At 40.9% G+C, this 19,078-nt stretch overlaps 1 protein-coding gene across 2 annotated transcripts in view; it reads left to right on the plus strand.

Annotated features, from left to right (window-relative positions):
• The first annotated feature begins 1,175 nt into the window (after positions 1-1,175).
• The window catches only part of OGDHL (oxoglutarate dehydrogenase L), a 49,553-nt gene continuing 31,650 nt past the window's right edge, over positions 1,176-19,078 (plus strand). Inside the window, exons 1-5 of one of the 2 annotated variants that reach the window (XM_074544705.1) lie at positions 1,186-1,333; positions 4,923-5,123; positions 5,425-5,659; positions 12,684-12,845; positions 16,464-16,566. In XM_074544705.1, the coding sequence (XP_074400806.1) occupies positions 5,453-5,659; positions 12,684-12,845; positions 16,464-16,566 (472 nt within the window). In that variant the 5' untranslated portion in view covers positions 1,186-1,333; positions 4,923-5,123; positions 5,425-5,452. Of the gene's footprint in view, positions 1,334-4,922; positions 5,124-5,424; positions 5,660-12,683; positions 12,846-16,463; positions 16,567-19,078 lie in introns of both variants that reach the window. The other variant, XM_074544704.1, reaches the window with a different exon arrangement.

Consider the following 19,078-nt stretch of genomic DNA (forward strand, 5'->3'; position numbering starts at 1 on the left):
CCCCCATTTCCCTTTGCAAGGGTGCTGGGCCACCCTCCCCGGGAGCGCCCAGCGAGGGATGGGCTGCCCTGGGGCTCCCTGTGCCCCATCCCTGCTCCATCTGTTCCCTGCACCAAACCACAAACATCATTCACACCCTCGCTCTGCAGTCCCCTGAAGGTGCACAGCTGCTAGGAAAACTGCTGAGACGATAATAAGGTTTTTGATGTCTTTATGTGAGGATTAAGGGTTTTTTCATCTTGAAGAAATTAATTTTACTCTAATCAACAACTGTATCAACTAGTAAGCCTCAAGAAAATCTGAGTGACCGTTAGGTGACAAAACTCCGGATGAAGCCTGTTGTGTTTCTTCCTAAGGTTTTTCCTTTCCATTTCTGCCCACCTGACCCTGATAAACTCATTTTTGCACTGTATTCTTAGCACAAAACAAATTATAACTCTTTCTCTCTTCCTTCCTTTTAATGTGTGTCCAATTTTCCCATCAGTCTTATTACTTATCCAGAAAGTTAACAAAATTGGCATGTGTGTGATAGTGTCAATAGTTATCTGAAATACCAATTTTGCATATATATATATATGTATAGGCATTTGATCTTGGTTGTAAGTTAACAGCAAGTAAGCAAAAAAATACATCGTTTTTGATTTATGAGAAAAAACGGACAGATGTGTAATTTGAAGGCAACCAGGAGAAAACATGAAAGTTGGAAATGAGAATTCTACCAGCGAAGGAATACTTGAAATTGTATTGTCTGGCATTTTATATTTGGTCATATAAGTCAGATAGTATCATTTGGTCAAGGTCTACTTTATGTACAAATTTTGGAGAGCAAACGTGTGTGTCCTTGGGACACTTTGTATGTCCCTTGGCAAACTTCCCATCTTCTTCCCGCCAATCTTCTCCTGCACAGGAGCGGTGCGGGCAGCTTGTCCGTGGGCCGGGATTCCTCAGGGGCTCACCGGGAGCGCGCTGCTCTCGCCGGTATTTACCCGTTCGGTGAAGGCTGCGGGGCGGGAGCATCAAACGCGTTCTGTGCCCACCGACCCCGCCATAGCGCCGGGGCCGGGGGGGCTGTGAGGGCCCGGGGGGCGTGGGGATGTCCCGGGGCGTTTCCCGAGGGGCGGGGGCGTGTCTGGGGTGTGTCCCGGGCTGTGTCCCGTATCCCGGGTGTGTCCCGGGGCGGTGGCGCCGGTGCAGCGCCCGCGGCCCCGCCCCGCCGTGACCTCAGCGCGCCTCACGTGGTGCAGGTGCGGCCCCCGCCCCGCCGCTCCTGGCGCTCCCTCCCTCCGTTCCCTCCGCGCCCCGCGGATGCGCTGGAGCCTCCGCGCCCCCGCAGGTCTGTCCGCGCCGGTGAGGGGCGGGGGGCGGCGGAGCCAGGCCGGGCCCGGCCGCGGTGCAGGGCCCGTCCCCAGCGCAGGCCCTCGGCGAGGCGGGGCCTCTCGCAGTGCGGCTGAGGGGGTCGCGCCGCAGGCCGGGCCGGGCCCCGGAGCGCGGGGTGAGCGGGGCGGCCCGTCCTGGCCCGGGCTCCGGTGATGCCTCAGCCCCGCCGCAGGCGGGAGCGCCTTGACAGCCCGGCAGGCTCCGGCCCCGGTGGCCAGGGTGACCGGGACACCGCGTCCTGGCGTTACGGGGAGGGGCCGCAGAACAAACCCGACCCTCCCAGATCCTCCCCTCTGCCTGTTGGTAGGCTGCAGTCTGTGGTGGTGACATCCCTCCGGTACTGTGGGGTGTCGTCCCTGCCGTACCCGCTGCAGGCGGTTTTCAGGGCAGGGTAATAAATCCGTTAATTTTATCGCACCGAGGCGCCTCCATTGCCCGGGACTCGCGCCTTGGGCGCCTCGGGGCGAGTGCGCCGCTGGAAAACCTCCTGCAGGTCAACTTTGTGTGTGCAGAGTCAGGATTCTCCATACAGCACGGCATACCTGTGCTGGGGGAAAAGAAACATTTAGTGCATGGAGGTATCCCTGAAGTAGCCTTATTTAATAAGGATATTCCCTCTATCTGTAATTTAAATTATCTGTGATAATCTTTTGGAGAAACTTTATCATGTTCGTCCATTTTTTTTTTTAATGTCAGCCTTGTTTTATTTGAATTACTCAGTCTTAAGGAGAACTTTAAGAGTAAGCTGTGTGGGGAATATTGTGGGAAATTATCATGATAGTGGATGAAGAACTATTTTTATGAAATATGAAGCAGATTTTTTTTAACCACCACTTCTGCAGAGCATAAAGAGCATTAGCAGCAGGCCTTCACATGGATTAAGAAACTCAGTAATGGCACTGACAATACCAGGAGGATATTCATTCATATGTGCAGTGTATTTATACTGAAAGTGATTTTGAAAAGAGCTGGATAAAAACTTTACTATCAGAAGTGTCTGCTGTCTGTTTTCCACATGCTTCTGTGTGAAACCTGGGAAGAATTATTCCCAAGGCTGTCTGTGACATTAGGGCACTGCTAGAGGTGGACGTGCCAAGGTGAAAGCTAGGTCGTTGTTTGAGACAGAACAGCTGCAGGAATTTTCAGCTACTCGGGGCTTTTGTTCCACCATTTTGAGGGTGCTGTGGTGCATTAAATATCAGGTTGTTCTTGTGGTTCACTGCTTCTTTCTTATTTTTGACCCCTGGTAGAGATTTAATTAATGCCATTCTTTAGGTTGCTGTTAGCTCAGCCGGATCCCTTTCCAATGACTGTTTTCATTTCAGGGTTGGTTTGGGAAGCATAGCGGAGCGGAGCGTGTGTGGCTGCTGCCGGCTCGGTGCGCTGTCCGGGGTGCTGATTTCGGAGTGGCAGCCGCAAGGCCGAGCGGGCTGGGACGCTCTGTGATCACGCTGGGGGTCTCTGCTTTGTTCAGCTGCTGACAGCTGACATCTGTGCTGAAGAGTGATGTGTGCAGAAGGAAAAACTAGGAAGAAGTCAGGGCTTTGGAGTCATATTAATCTGGAACTGAAATCTGGCTGGGATGACTTAGCTGCAGCATGCTTTTATAGATTGCATATTCAGTAGTTACTGCTTGAGGTATGGCTCTGACCTCGTTTGGAAATTTAAATGGAGCCAGAGGGAAGTGACTGGTACCACCTACAAGCTCTTTCCCCTGTTATATATTATGTCATTTGCACCCATTTTCCAATCTCCTTGATAAATTTTTCTTATTCTATTATGTGTTCTTTACTAACTTCTAGAAGAAAGAACTACACATTCTTCAGGCAGAAATATGATGAAAAAAAAATGTAAAATTACCTGTGCTTAAGAAGCTTGCTGCTGCAGTATGGTAAACTGGGAAAAATGATCCTCTTTTCCTTCTCTCTCAAGTCTTTACAAAGTACTTTAAGTGAGAGTAGGTAATCCCTTAGGAGATAGTGTGTGTGCTAAGGTTTTGTGGCAGAGGGTAAGATTTGCATGCAATAAGGCAGGTGTAATTTATTATTATTATTATTATTTCTGTGAGAATGGGCACAGACACAAAGTTGTAAGTGCCATGGTGACCTCTCTGTTCTTACTGTTATAACATGTTGAAGTCTCACCCACTTTTGCAACATGACATCATGAATGCTTGCTGTTAAACCTTACAGAGAATTAGCATGCAGACAGTATATGAGTTCTGTCAGAGCCCTTGCAGGACTTAATCTGCTTCCACAATGGTGCTCATGGTGTTCCTGTTCCTCCAGTTGCCCAGGAGCTCTGGTCAGAGATGGGTGTTGACACAGGTGTTGTGATAAACTAAATAAAAAGTGGGCAATAACACTGCTGAGAGGGAATCAGCATGCCACTAGCCCAGCTGTTGCCAGTTTGCTGCAAATGCCAGCTGGAGAGAGAAGAGTGTGTGGTTTTGAGGAGCTCATAGGTTGAAATGAGGACTAGGTGCTGGTTTCATTGCTGCTGCCTTGGAGGAATGCTTGCCACGTGTCTGGGCACATGGAAAGTGGACAAGGGCCTGTTCAGAGCATCAGTGAGAGGTGATGGCTGCTGCTCTTAGGAGCTCAGCTCTGCTGCTGGGTGAGAGTGAAAAGGCTGCAGAAGCCTTGACAGAGTAGACAAGGGAATCTGGTGTGATCAAGGACAGTTCCCTGCTGGGATGATAGGTAAAGGTAGTGGCCAAGAAAAGGATCTAGTCATCAGCTTTGAAATAGATGTTGAGCTAAAAATGTGATGCCAGAGAAGAACAAGCAGTAATACTGTTTTATTTAGTAGGAGCCCTTTTTCTTTTTTTTTTCTTTTTTAATTTTTTTCTTTTTTTCTTTTTTCTTTTTTTCCTTTTTTTTTCTTTTTTCTTTTGTTCTTTTTTTCTTTTTTAGAATCAATATTAACTTTCAAATTGGATGATGAAAAATATCACTGTTCCTATCCCTTAGAAAATTAGGCATTCTATAACCATGTTTTGTTGTTTGAAAGGAGGCTGTAAGAGGAGATGCAGTGGGAAAATAATGCGATTTATATACAGAAATGTTTATGAAGATTTTTTTATAGTATCTAGGTTTGAATTAGAGATAAAAAAATCTTAATGTGTAATAGGTAACATTAAATGTTTTTCTGTTACTCAAAATAGTGAGTAACAACAACAGTGTTTTTTTAAAAAAACTTTGAAGTTCATTTGGCAGCTCCTTACTTTTGTTTTTAGCAATTGTTCAGTCACACCAAACAACAAAAGGCCTTGGTTTTTACCTTGGACCAAATACATAATTTCTCCAGATGGACAGCTAAACAAATGAGAGACACTTTGGAGTTAAATCTGAATTTTACTTCTAAATTAATACCTTATCCTTCATGATATTGTAGCTTTTTAAATACTTAAAAAAATGAAAACAAAATTAATAATTTCTTGTCACGCTATTGCTCTTTCTTTGCAGTTTTAGCAATTTCAGCATTAGGATTATATTATTTTGGGACTAATTTTAAGATGCATTTATTCTTTTTTTATTTTGAAGGTGAGCCCTGATTCCCTTTGCTAGCACTGGAGCTGATGGTGTTCAGCATTCAGAAGATTCAACCCTTGTTGTGGGAAATTGACTTGGAAAATTGAATTTCTCAATTCAAAATTGCATGGAATCTGCTATCCTTGTTACAAAGCTCGTAAGAGATCATTGGAAGCACAAGATAAATGTTTCCAGTTAGGCAAACAAATTAAAGTGAGCCTTTTCTCAGTGTTTCACTGTTTGGTTGAAGGCTAATGTCAATATGAACACTTAACTAACACTGCTAATGATTTGGTCAGCTCCGTTACTCATGGCAGGAATTTGAGGTAGCAGCTTTTTGTTTTCTACAGCACCTATGGCTGTGGCTCCAGCTCTGAAGGGAGCTTCATGCCTAGGCCTGAGCTTTGTACTAGGGCTCTGTAGCCAGAAACCTCAGTTTTTGCTGTGAGGCTGAAATGTGTCTACAATTCATTGGCTCTTTTTCTGATTAAGTTTGGTTTGATTTTATTAATAGACTTGGATCGTCTGGCTAATAAACAAACATGAGTCATCTGAAGTTGTTTGCAGCTACGCTGAAGAGGCATGGCTTTAAACTTCTGGAAAATCAGGATATAGCCAGAAGGGCATTTTTACATGGCCAACGGTATGCTTCATCAGGAACCTCAGAGTCAGTCCTGAGTGGGAGTAATTCCAATTACATGGAGGAAATGTACTGTGCATGGCTTGAAAACCCTGAAAGTGTACATAAGGTAAGTCTAAAACTTGACTGTAATGCTGGGTTAAGAATGGAATAGGTTTCTTTTACTTTGTCACTTGCTTTTTAATAAAAAGTTCAGGAAAAGGTGTTGTGTGAAATGAAAAACATGAAATTAATTTCCCACCCTATTGATTGGTGTAAGATGTGATATTGCAACTATGAAAGTACAGGGGAGGAACGAGCACGGTGAGCAGAGCAGAAAGAAGGATAAGTACAGACCAGAAATAGACAGCTGCTCTGAAACTTTATTCCTCCATGGAAATGCTGGTCAAGCAGTCAGTTAAGTAATTCATTACATCCAGAAGAAGACCCAAGAATAAAATATATTTAGTTTTTAGGTTTACAGTAAGGCTGTACCAGAAAATATATTTAAATAACACATTGATGTTGGTACTTCTAAGCTGTCTGAAGAAGGTGAATGTTCAGTTGTCTTTGGATTAAACTATGGAAGTTGTAACCTTAAAACTGAATCTGAAATGGTCAGAATATTATTCTGAAGTATCTTGAAAAGTATTTTGTTTTGAATCTCTCCCTCTCTCTCCAGGCAGTAGACATTTGTTTGCTTTTCTAAAAGCTCTATTACCCAAATCCTTTCTTGTGGACAAAATACATGGGCTTATTTTTTAACAAGCTTTCTGCTGACAAAGAGGGCTCTGTTATGGTGATACATGTATAATAACTTAAGAAGTTGATGAGAAGTCTGATCAATTCTAAGACAGACAAGTCATTTTCCAGGAAGTAATGTGAATTGTGCCCAAAATGTTTACCAAATTGGTTGTCTGTTCCCTTATTCTCAAGGCACGTATATCAAAATGTCACTTAGAAGTTGTTGTTCTAAGTCTGACAATCTGTCTAGAGTGTGAGGAAGTGACGCATGCCGAGGGCAGAAACTAAAAAGGAAACCAAAAAGGATGGTTTTGTAGCTGTTTTTTTCTTGGGATGTTGTGTATGAATTTAATCTTGTTGAAAGGTGACATATGCAGTGCCAGCCCTGAAGACTGACTGTTATTCACACAGCAGATTGACCCTTGGTCTTCTGTGTTACACCTGAACTTGGGATGGAGAAACCTTCTCCAGGAATGGCTCCTTCTCATCTGACTTGGAGCCCTTGTGCTGCAGCTGCCAGCTGAGCTGCACCAGTGTGGGTGGGATAGCATGTTGTGTGCTGTTGAGAGGTTTTTGAAGATTGAGGAGTTTTTGTTAGACAGTGGCCATATTCAGCCGATTCACAATCCAGCCTGCTTGTACTAATGGACAATGGTCACGTACACAGGCAATGAATAATGGACATATTCAGAAATGGGGTCGGTATATCCTTGAAAGAGATACAAGAAGAAGAATCATCAGGACTCAGCAAGTTTGTCAGCAAGTTTGGGAAAGTCAGAATAAAGTAAATCATGGGTGGGCCTGACGAGCACAGCAAGACGTGTGAAAAATTAGGTGATCCAATCAGCATTCTAATTTAGGTGTGTGAACTGCCAGGATTAACCAATCATGTATTAGCTAGAGACGCGTGGACAGTAGAGATTTATTATAAATATAGTCTTTTTAGGGATAATAAATTTGGCTTCACTGGATCATGTTGGTCATGGTGTGTTGTCCCTGAACCTCCTCGTCCTGCAGTGTGGGTGCACTGAATTTCTGCAAAAAGCCCTCATGGTGTGTCAAGGCTTTAGATCGACCCCAACCCTTTTATCCTGGGGATACTGAAGGGATGAACTCATGCATAAGGAGTGCGTGGTGACATCAATGTGACATCTTGGTTTTTATTGTATTTACATTACATTGGCTTCTGGCTAACTTTTTTCCTTCTAGATGAGTGCAATTCCTGGTTCAGCCCCTTTGCACGGGGTGCGTTCTGCTGCAGGGAAGCGCTGCAGGTGTCTCTGTGGGCGGGAAGTTCCCTCCGTGCAGGCAGGGGGTGCAGAGCCCGCCGCAGCCGGAGCGCTCCGCCCGGAGCTGCCCAGGGTGCTGAACCGGGGCTGCCGGAGATGCTCACCTGCTCGGGTAGGCAGGAATGCTACAAACCCTGCCGAAAGGCCATCCGACTCATCTGGCAGTGCAGGGATCTGATATGGATCCCGTTGAGGTGATGCAAGTTGTGGGTTGGACAGCAAGCAATAAATGATTTGGCTGAGGAATGCAGAGTGTGGCCCAGGGAGTGGATCCGACGTGATTCAAGATGCATTTTTGTCGTGGTTTAACCCCATCTGGCAACCACACAGCCACTTGTGCTTTCTCTCTCACACATGCACGAATGGGGGAAAGAATTAGCAGGGTGGAAGTGAGAAAACATGTGGATGGAGATAAGGACAGTTTAATAGGGAAGCAAAAGCTGCGTGCACAAGCAAAGCAGAACAAAACAAGGAATTCATTCACCAACTCCCGTGGGCAGGCAGGTGTTCAGCCATCCCCAGGACAGCAGGGCTGCAGCACATGTAATGGTGACTTGGGAAGACAAGCACCATCACTGAATGTCTCTCTTTCCTTCTTCTTTCCCCATGCTGAGCATGATGTGGTTTGGAATATCGCTTTGAGGGAATATTCCTTTGAGGGATATCGAGGCCAGCTGTCCTGGCTGTGTCCCTCCCAACTCCCTGTGCACCCCCAGCCCCGTCACTGGTGGGATGAGGAGCAGAAAGGCCCCAACACTGTGTAAGCTCTGCTCAGCAAACAGAATATAACATAAACATAACAAAGATGTCTCTATATTGCCAACCCCCTTTTAAAATCCAAACCAGTTACTGTGAATTAACTACCCCAGCCCAAACCAGCACAATTATAAAACTGTGTGAATTCTTTCCTAGGTTAACTGTGTTTAATAAACTTGTGACAGTAACAAACTGAAGTAAATTCACTGTGTCCCTGATTTATGAGGCTTGAAAGAATATGATGGATGGAAATAATGGATTACAGCTATTCTTGCCTAAATTATTAGTTTTCTCACAGCCTATAAGAAAAGGGGAGGGGGAGAAGAATGTCAATTAAATTTTATTTTGTTTCATTAACAAAATTAATTTCTAATTTCTTGAAAACCATCTCATTTAATTGCCTGAAAGCTGCAAATACCTTCCCAAGATTTTTGTTGACAGAATTTGTACAATTTGAGCTTTCATAAAACTAGTTAAAAATGTTAAGGGTTGAAATCACCCTGTTTTCTTAAAAATACAGAAAAAATCATGCTGTGATTTTGATTGTAAAGTTATGCATTTGTCATTCAGGTATAGAAAGGAGAGGAAGTGTTGGAAAATAATGTCAAGAGACACCACGTGATGTTGATTATGATTTTGTTAATGGTTTGGCTCTCTGCAGGCCATTCATTTTTGTTGTTTTATTTGGTATGTCCAGCATGATTTAGAGATCCAGTTTGTACATTTAGACATTGCATTCTCTTTTCTTATTTTCCTTTTATACTTTATTTCTCCTCATGTTTCCTCTTAGATAACCCTTTTTCAGAGGGGATGTGCCTCCTCATCAATTAGCTGGAAAAGCTTGATTTTTCCTGGGCTTTAAAAGTCCTACTCTATTCACTTGTACTTAGAAACTCCAATTAATCAGGGCTCCTGAACTGATTTCCCCCTCAGAAGGTTTGACTGGGCATGTCTTCCCATGTAGGCCTATTTAGAGCTGTTTGAAGTATGGCAGCCACATTCCAAAGTTTTCTAAGATTTACTCCTTTCTATGTTTATCATGGTATCATACCAGGGAATATGCATGTATATTATATATATTTTTTATATATATATATATATAAAGAGTTTTTATTCTTTGTACAAATCCACTTCAGATGATTTCCTGCTTTTTCTTGCCTTTTGAATTTCCTGCCATCAGAGTAGCCAAAACAACAATCAGAATAAAATGACGTGTGCTCTGAAAAAGGCATCATTATTTCTCCTTGAAGCTTGGTGTCAGGGCCATAGATCATAAGAGAGAAGCTTGACAAGGCTCAGTTATTACTATCACAAGATTAATTACAAAACTGCATGGTTTGCTGTGAGTACATAATGCCTGCCATGTTATCCTGTGTGCAGCTGCTCTGCTGTGAGTGTGCAATCACCTCCTTGGTTTATGGACCAGGAAAAGGTGGGGGGATTTGTTTTGCTTTGACTTCATTTTATTAATTTTCTTTTTAAATTATATAGTGGTGCTCAGTGTGTGTCTTCTAAGGCTTTACTGTTCTCACTGTAGTTGATGAATATTGTGATGGCACTAGGAAAAACCCCAAACCATCAAGAGAAAGCATATGTTACTAAGAGAAAGCATATGTTACTTGTTATTCTAATTGCATCCCTGTTTATTATATGAAAGTAAAGTATGGCCACTGAATCATTTGAATTGTGTTATATTACTTGAGAAAATAATGGTTAACTACAATATAGATTTGCTGGCAGAAGGAAAGAAAATGTATCATCTCTCACTATAGTACTTTCTTTTGTGAATATATTTCTGTATTATAAATCTCCTCTACCGTTTTCTTGATGAACTTTACTAATTTAGTTGAGAAGCTGCAGGTTTGCAGTGAGAGCAAGCTGCTCTTCTATCTGCTCAGTCACATGGCAAATGCTGTTGCCAAAGACTGACATTGATACACAGAACTTGAAGACTATAATCTGGTATCAATCTTGAAAGACACTATAGAAATTTGTACAGGCTTTGATGGATGTGTATCTAGTAAAAACTAATTTTCTGTAGCCAAATGATGTATTTTCCCTCCCCTCTGATTAAATGTCAAGCCTGTCCAACAAATCAATAAGTTCAAAAATGTGATAGGAAAAAGTCTGGGTCCATTCTGTCTCAGCTGGCTGCATCTTCAGATGGAAACGTTTTCTTTATATTTGTGAGTTTGCATGAAGAAAGAGCCCCATACTGATTCTCCTTAAACAGATCACTTGTTGGGCAAGTCTTTTTGGAATTTGTTAACAACTCTCTCAGCAGAGCACTTGTCTAAAAACACAATCAGTTGTTTGTGGGACTGTGCTGTGATAACTTTTACATTTAAATGAAAGGTTTTACTCAAAAAAGGAACAGTTATGTTATTATCATCATTGTGTATGTATCATGGTGTTAGAAAAGGTAAGGAAGAAACCTTAACATAAGCAAAGCAAATTCTTTATTAAAACTTTGAATGTGAGAGATGTCATGGATCCTAGTGTATTTTAAGAATTTCCTAATTTAATGTTTAATAATAATTTTTTACTGTGTGTTGCCCAAATAATTTCTCCAGTCTAAGTAGCTTTAGTAGTTAAAGAAGGGATTGTGATTGTTTTTCACTGTCTGGGGTCTCCAGACTCTCGGACTGGGTGCTCTGTAGGCATGGAATAACAATACTGTTCCTAACACAGACCAGGAAGGTGAATAGAGAGAATCCCAGCTGAAATGCAGTCACACTAATAGGCTCTTGTAGACCATTTATAGGGTGTAAATTCAGACTTCTAATCTCAGTGTGGCTGCCAACATGTCAAGGTAAGAAGAATATAGGAAACAGGCATAAATAAGAGAAGGGAGGAGGAATGAATGCTTCATCAGTGTCTGGAACTGGCTACCACACATGATGTGTCTGCCTTAATTTGTCAGGGCATATAAAAGTCAGGCTATGTTTAGATAAGCCTGTGTAAGAGCAGGGTGATAAATTAGGTTTACTGTATTTGTATTGATGCAGCTTTGTATGAAAAAAGAAGTAAGAGGGGTGCATTAAAACAATGATTCTTGGGCAGGGGCCTCATGCTAATGATGAGGTTCCCACCCACAGGTTCAGTGAATCCCCCCAGGTCCCAGTTTGAGCTTGGAAGGTTGGGTGATATTTAGCTCCTTTATGCTGCCTCTCTCATGGTGTTTCTGGACACCTTAGAACTTTTAGAAATTTCAGTATAAAGACTTTTTGTTAATGAAAGCAAAAAGGATTTTGTAAATATTTTTCTGTCATGCTATGCTTGTGAGTTCTGTAATGCAAGTATTATGTAATCTTTTAAAAAGAATTGGTTTGGACTACTTTTTCTGTTTTCTGGCACTTGGTTCTTTGAAATGTAATGGAAATCTGCAAAGCTAGAAGCCTTGCAGAAATTTATCTCTTGCAGTTCTTCTGTTCCAGTGACAAAGATATGTAAGTTTTAAATAGCTTCCTTTTTGTTTTCTGAAGTTAGCCAGCTGAGGGGATGTTTTACACAGGCTTCCTTCTTTGCTGAGTACAAGTGTCTCACATGTTTAGTCCCATTCTGCTGCTCTCTGTTAGCATTCATATATCTGATACCATTCTAACCTGGCACAGTGACCACATCATCAGAATGGAAACAGTTCAGGAAAACAAGATTGGAGCTTATGTGAATGAAGGAGCTTGTGTCAAAGCACAGAAGGAAATAAAAGGATCTCTTGTTTGTTGTGATTCAGTTTCTGAGAGAAGGACTTTTCTAAACTTATGACTTGTACCTGAAACCAGGCCCATAATTTCTTTCATAGTAAGGTAACCTAAGCTGGTGAGGAAAGGATCTTAGAACAAGTCTCACTCAAAAAAGCTTTAATTGCTTTTAATTTCAAGAAAAGCTCTTAAGGACTGATTCTGATTTAGCATAATCAGTGAGTGTCTTGAAGTACCCTAAGTTCTATAAGAATCATTAATGAAATGGGTTTACTTTATTAAGGTTCTTTGTTCTATAGGCTTGATAGCTCTTTACCAGCAGCACTATATTGTACCCATTCTTGGCTGCCTGAATAAACAGCACAATTAAAAAGAGCTGTGTGATTGGATAATATATGGAGATGCTTTACAGTCCTGTGTGCTGCAGAGTTTTCTGCTGAGCAAGCTTGGTGTGAGAAGTGAGAGGAAGAATGTTCTGTGTAAATAAAACATACAGTTCAACTGAGACTGGGACGTATCAGTGCTCTTTTTTTTGCTGTCTGTGAGTAGAGTTTAACACTGTACTGCAGTGAGGTTCCCTTTGCAGTTTGAATGTTGCATTGCAGTTTTGATGAGACTTTTATTTGATGTTATAAATATTTCTCTTCTCTGTGCACGTGTGCAGTCCTGGGATGTGTTTTTCCGGAGCGCTGCCGCTGGCCAGGCAGCCCAGCAGGCAGGGAAGGGCTCGTTCCTGCAGAGCCACGGGCTGGCCCCCACACCCACCACGGCTGAGAAGGTTGTGGAGGACCATCTCGCTGTGCAGTCCTTGATAAGGGCATACCAGGTAAGTGCATTTGGGGTAGGGGTGGGAAGGCCTCTTCTCTGCAAACACCCTTCTTCCTATTTGTGTTCTCATCATCCAGAGGAGGCAATGAGGCTGGGGAGGGGCTGGGAACACAAGCCCTGTGAGGAATGTTTGAAGGAACTGGGGTTGTCTAGCCTGGAGAAGAGGAGGCCTAGAGGTGACCTTATTGCTCTCTACACCTTCCTGAAGGGAGGCTGCAGACAGGTGGGGTCAGTCTCTTCTACTGGGCAGCACTGACAGAACCAGAGGACACAGTCTCAAGCTATGTCAGGGAAGGAATAAGTTGGATATTGGGAAAAAATTTTTCACCAAAAGAATAATAAAGTACTGGGATGCTCTTCCCAGGGAGGTGGTAGAATCACCATCTCTGATGTGTTTAAAAAAACTGGCCATGGCACTTGGTGCCATAGTCTATCTGAGGTGTTAGGGCATAGGTTGGACTCGATGATCTTAGAGGTCTCTTCCACCCTCATTAATCATTCTGTGATTCTGTGATTTGTATTCTGGTCTTAACTACTGTCTTGCTTCTGATCCAAAAGCCCTTGAACTGGACAGCTTTCTTTCCAGGACAGTGTCTGAACATGGAAGTGTTGGATTCACACTGGGGTAATCCTTTGGGTTGCAAACTCATAACCCAGATTACCCACAGACCTGATGTTGGTCATCTGACTAAGCCCTGAAGGACTTTATGGAGACAGTGGTTTGTGAAAGTCTGTCTTCACCTCTGGGAACGTTTTTGCTACAGTTCAAAATGTTACTGCCAAAGGATGGAATGTACTTGCCTTATCATACATCTAAGGTGAATCTTGAGATTCCTGATTTGAGCAGGATTATAGGTAAAAAGAGAGAGGAGAAATGATGAATTAACCAGAAAGTGAATTTTGGGAGGCTGACAGTAATGAGTTTGGTTTAACTTCGATGGATTCTTTTAGAGAGCTGTTCATCAAAATTGATTTTGTTTCACACTCTGATTTTTAACCCTTTTATTAAATTAAGAAATTAAGTCTAATTTCATTATTTTTCCTCTAAAAGAGGAAGGAATTTGGAAATAGGACAGTGGATTTTGTTAGATAGTTTCCAAATGAAAAAAAAAAGTTTAAATATTTTTGTTTAGACTTGTATTTAGTATCTTAGTTTCAATGAAAGGCTTACAAATGGTGTAAAAACCTCCCCCCCCAAAATAACCTACCCATAACACTAGATCTGTGTTTAAAAAAATATCCCACATGTATTTTAAAACTAGTAACTTACCAAGAAGTTTCCTACAGCTTGATTTGAGCAGATCTGTTCCTCCCTGCCCCAAGTATTTTAAATCCTGTTTGGTGTCATGAAAGGAGTAGAAGAGGAACTTCTTAAAAACCCTTTTTTGTACACATCACGTTGTCACCATTGAGTTGGAGGGTTTTTGTAAAAGAGTAGAAATGTTTGTGAATATAAAGAATATGTGAAATTTACTTAGAAATAGATTTGTAGAAAATAACCAATTTTGCAGTAAAAATTCGGTGAAGTATTAGAGAAAACTGGAGAATGTTAGGCTGCTTTGACCCAATTTACTTGAAAATAGTTCAGGGATTGCCATTTTGCTCCCTGTATTTGTCAAGTGATGGAACAGAAATGCCTGTAGAAATGGCAGGCACCCATGTGTCTGCAACAAACAGTCACAGAGGATTGCCTAAGGCAACTGTCTGCTTTTTAGAAGGTATTTAGTACCCTCTAAATTCAGTGCTGAAGGGGTATGATAATTTGTGACCTTCCTTTGCCTGATAATGAAATGAAATGGAGAAGGATACAGAATTTTCATTTCTCAAACCTGTCAGTGTTTTATGGCTTTGTGGTAAACTGCTTTGTGGTCTGTTGAGCTGGACTTTGAGAAGCAGTTAATCTATTGCTTGTTCTACCAGAGAGCACTGGGCACACTGAGGAAAGGAGTTTCAGTGGGATGTGTGTGCTTCACAAAAGTGAGGCCAGAGAAATCAAGGTCTAGTTTCTGGTACTCTGTACTTGCATTTAACCATATGGCAACCAATGGCAATTTTCTATGTATGTATTTTCACAAGGTTGATCTCTGATTTTTGCTACTACTGATGCTACTGTTTTCTGTATTCAGTGAAAGTAGTAGGACTTACTAAAAATGCCTTGATATTGAGGGAAATACTGTCTTTTAGTGAAAGACCAGACTGCTCCTGGAATAATATGGCACAGCATTTACTGCTCTGCCTTTCTGGGTTTTGGCCTTCCTGCTGATCTTCTTCCTTTTCCTATGAATACTGAAGAGCAGATGTAACTTAGGCAGGTGAATTCTTTCCCGGTGATGATGTTTGAGATAGAATTGTTTGCTTTGTTCCAGTCAGATAAACTTAGTGCTGCTGTAAACAGTCAGATGGCACAGATGTTGCTATGGGCATCATTTGGCCTGTCAGAGTTTCATTACTGGTGATTCATGAGATGCAAAGAATCACAGAAGTCAGGCTGAGATTACAGGGCTGGTAGTTCCAAAAAAAGATGCCATATTTCTGGTTTCTTATGACTGGAAACCATTTTGTTATAAACTCTCCAAAAATATACAATAAGTGAACAGTGTTTTTACACCCTTCTTGATGAACCACACTCTAATCATATTCTATTACAGTGTAATGCACTTCACTGTTAATGTTGCACTTTCTAATTTTTCAGGGTTTTTCAGGGGCAATTAGGATACTAGTAGTGTGAATGAAATACTACCCAAGAGATGCAAATTTCTTGTTAAAAAGGAAAATTATATGGAGAAATCATTAATATATTCCTCTATACAAAGCTTTTAATGAGTTAATTTGGTACATGAGAGTCACACATAAGAGGCATATTAAAGATGGTTTTATATTTGTGATCTCTGGGATCAATTAGTTATTTCTTCTGTAGCAATATTATATGATAATTCACTGGTTTATAGCAACTTGTGGCATGCAGTAGCACCAGTTACACTGATCATTGAGAGCTGGCTAAATTCCTCACTCATTTGTGTTCTTCAGTGTCTTGAATATCAATTCTATCAGATCAAATTTCTGAAATTTCATCAATGAAAATAGGTGCTGCCAGATGCTATCTGATTTGGAGCAGAGCTCAGGAAGAGTGATCCCTTCACTTCCAATAGAAACTACTTCAGCACCAATCTATTTTAAATCAGCAATTCTGTATTTTAATATAATACAGGTGCAGAAAGGAGGATTCAGGCAAAAATACAAAATAACTGAATTGGCAAATGGTAAGATCTATTAGGCTCATCACAGTTACTTAATTTTACCCAGAGTCTGAGAGTGTACTCTCTAGTAGCCTTTTTCACTAAAACTCCAGTGTAATCCCACTTAAATTGTGGGTCAGACAACATAATGAAGATTATGTTGTAATGTGTATTTTTTGATAGAGGTATATGTGTAATCAGTGATATAATGCTTATTTTTTGTTCTTATGGGAAAACTTGAGAGTATGTAACCCTGTCATCACATTAGTGTGTTTGCTTGTTCAGCTTAATGGCTGATCTAATGGAGAGATATCACTAATTTTTCCTTTTGTCTGACTTTTAGTGTGATTTCATCTTGCTCTGCTTTGCTCCTTTTTCAGATCCGTGGCCATCACGTGGCTCAGCTAGATCCCCTTGGAATTCTGGATGCAGATTTGGATTCCTTTATTCCATCTGACCTTATCACCACAATTGATAAACTCGGTGTGTAAGCTGTGTGCCTTCTGTGTGCCTTCTCATTGAAATGCTCATTTGTGTATCCCTGCACTGAGGGGATTTCATAGACATTGCACAGATTCATAGAAAGGCTTGGGGTGGAAGGGACCTTAAAGATCACTTACTTCCAACTCCCCTCAATGGGAAGGGATGCCACATTTCAGGGATTCTTTTCTGCTTGCTGATATCATGACATAGAGCTTTGAGCATCTGTAAGGAGGCAAAAATTTCAGGATGAAGGAGTTTCTACTCTGAGATCACAGGTGAGGGTCCTGTGAATTCATCTTCTGATGAATGATTGTTATAAATGCTCTATTAACCCCCTAAATATTTATTTTTGAACCACACCAGAAATGAATACTAATCAATACATTCTGATTATCTTAATTATTCTTATAGCATTACAGTTCATACTTGTTTGAACTGGTGACATCTGAAGGGTAGTCAATGGGGAAACCAAGCAATAAAGAAAGCACTGGACAGAGGAACTTAGATTCTAAATTTGGTATGAAATTTACCCTAATGTCTAATACTTACTCCTTGTGTAAAATCTTGAAGAAGTCTCTTTGAAGTTAACAGAGAAAATGTGGAAAGCATACATGTGGATATAAGCCAAGGGCGATTATATCTTCTATTAGAAACTTCAGTTTACTGCTAAAAGAAGATACACTAGGGTCTGCTTTTGCAAAGGTTGTTCTCATTGTTAGGAGGGCTTGTGTCTGAGAAATTGGCACTGATCAATTTCTTTGCCTCACTCTACTTGAATAAAAAAAACACCTGATTGATTTTTTCTCTGCTCTTCAATCTGCCTGGTTAGTTCAAAATGTGGTTTTCTACTTGATGAAGACACTGAATCAATTTTTCTTTGATGTGTAGGGAAGCTTTTTCGATCAGACACAGTGCAGGAAGTAAATAAAACACTCCCTGCCTAATTTTACTATAAGCATATCTACTCTTTGCTACTCTGATTTCTATTTCTGGTGTAGGGAAGGAAGCAGTTCTGATCATATAAAGAAAGTGGATACCTAAGACTAGAGGGGTGCTTACACAATTTGGGTCTTCTCTCTGAAGTTTGTCAGCTTTAATTAAAGAAAATTACCAACTAGAAAATACATGAGACATTTATTGAGCAAATATAATTAATTTGGAGCATTGGTGAGTCCTAGCATGTCAGTACACATTTCTTTACACTCTACAGATAATTTAGTACAGGGTGTTGTGACTGATCAGAAGGCATCCACTGAAGCCCTCATGCCCATAGGAAAAATATTCCAGACCTCTGAATGAGGTGGGGGGATGTGTTTGAGAGTGTAGCTGAGGAGATTTCAGTTTCTGAGGAGAAACAAAATTTCTAATCCAGTCTTGGCAAGCTAAAATAGGGGAAGATCTCAAATCCTATCCTTAGTGTTCCAGGCAGGAAACTTATGAAAGGTCTTTGTCAGGACAGAAAATATTTTAATATTTTAGTTTTCTGTGCGTTTTCTTTGTCCCATCTTCTGATTTCTTATTGAGAAACCTTGTGGTAGGAAATTTCTTCTGAGAGTTGCTTCTGAAAATGCAGGTAGTTACAGATGTACTTAGTGCATGAGTCACAGTATGGAACTGATTTTAGGATTTCAGTGAGGGTGTATCTCTTTAAACACGAGGTGATGCTTCAGTAAATATGTGGTGCTGTGGTACAAAGCACAGATGTTCTGTGTGTGCCCAAATCACTCCTGTACGTGTTCTGCTTTATGCATGAGAGGGCATCAAGAGCCTTTGAAGTCTGAGGGAAAGTCAGCAAAAGTGAAGAAATAAATGCACTGCTTTGTTTCAAATGACACTAAAGGCCCTGTCATCCCCTGTGTCACTCTAACCTCCTGCTGGGAACAAACTTGTTACAATACCAAAAAGGAGAAGTAATGGTACCTATGCCTTTTTTGGCCATTCCAGGTCTGAAATTTTAATATATTATTGAAATTTTTATTAAAACCAAAATTAACATTTTAAAGTGTATTATTTTTAAAGCAAAAAACCTGTTATTTACTGACAGTGCTGTATAGTAAAAGTGGTAGTAATGCAATCCTATGGCCTGTCTTCAACTCTTACATGCTGTTATTATTTCATCCTTAATTTGCTGCTTTGCTTTTATCTTCAGAAAAGTCACTTAACTCTTAAATCAATAAAGCACTTAAATGTTATGTGCATGCTGTTTTATCACTGCTGAAGTGGATGTCTACAGCTTATCTGGAACCAAGATAAAGTGTTCAAAATTAAAAATGGAGAAGGTGTTTTTAATCCTTCAAATATTTTGACATGTGAAGGAACATATGTAGTTTTAATGTATATATAAGGTTCTATAACTGTGGGTGATGTGTATTGTAAGTGTTTTTGCTTCTTACAATTATAAGGAACTATTTTTCCTTCCCTCATTTAACAGGCCTAAGTTAAACTTGAATTATACAAGGCCTTTAACTTGCATTGATACCAGTCTTTCAGTCTTGTCTGTTGAGTGTTTTGG

The sequence above is a fragment of the Zonotrichia albicollis genome, chromosome 7, assembly GCF_047830755.1.
Source record: "Zonotrichia albicollis isolate bZonAlb1 chromosome 7, bZonAlb1.hap1, whole genome shotgun sequence".
Lineage (NCBI taxonomy): Eukaryota > Metazoa > Chordata > Aves > Passeriformes > Passerellidae > Zonotrichia > Zonotrichia albicollis.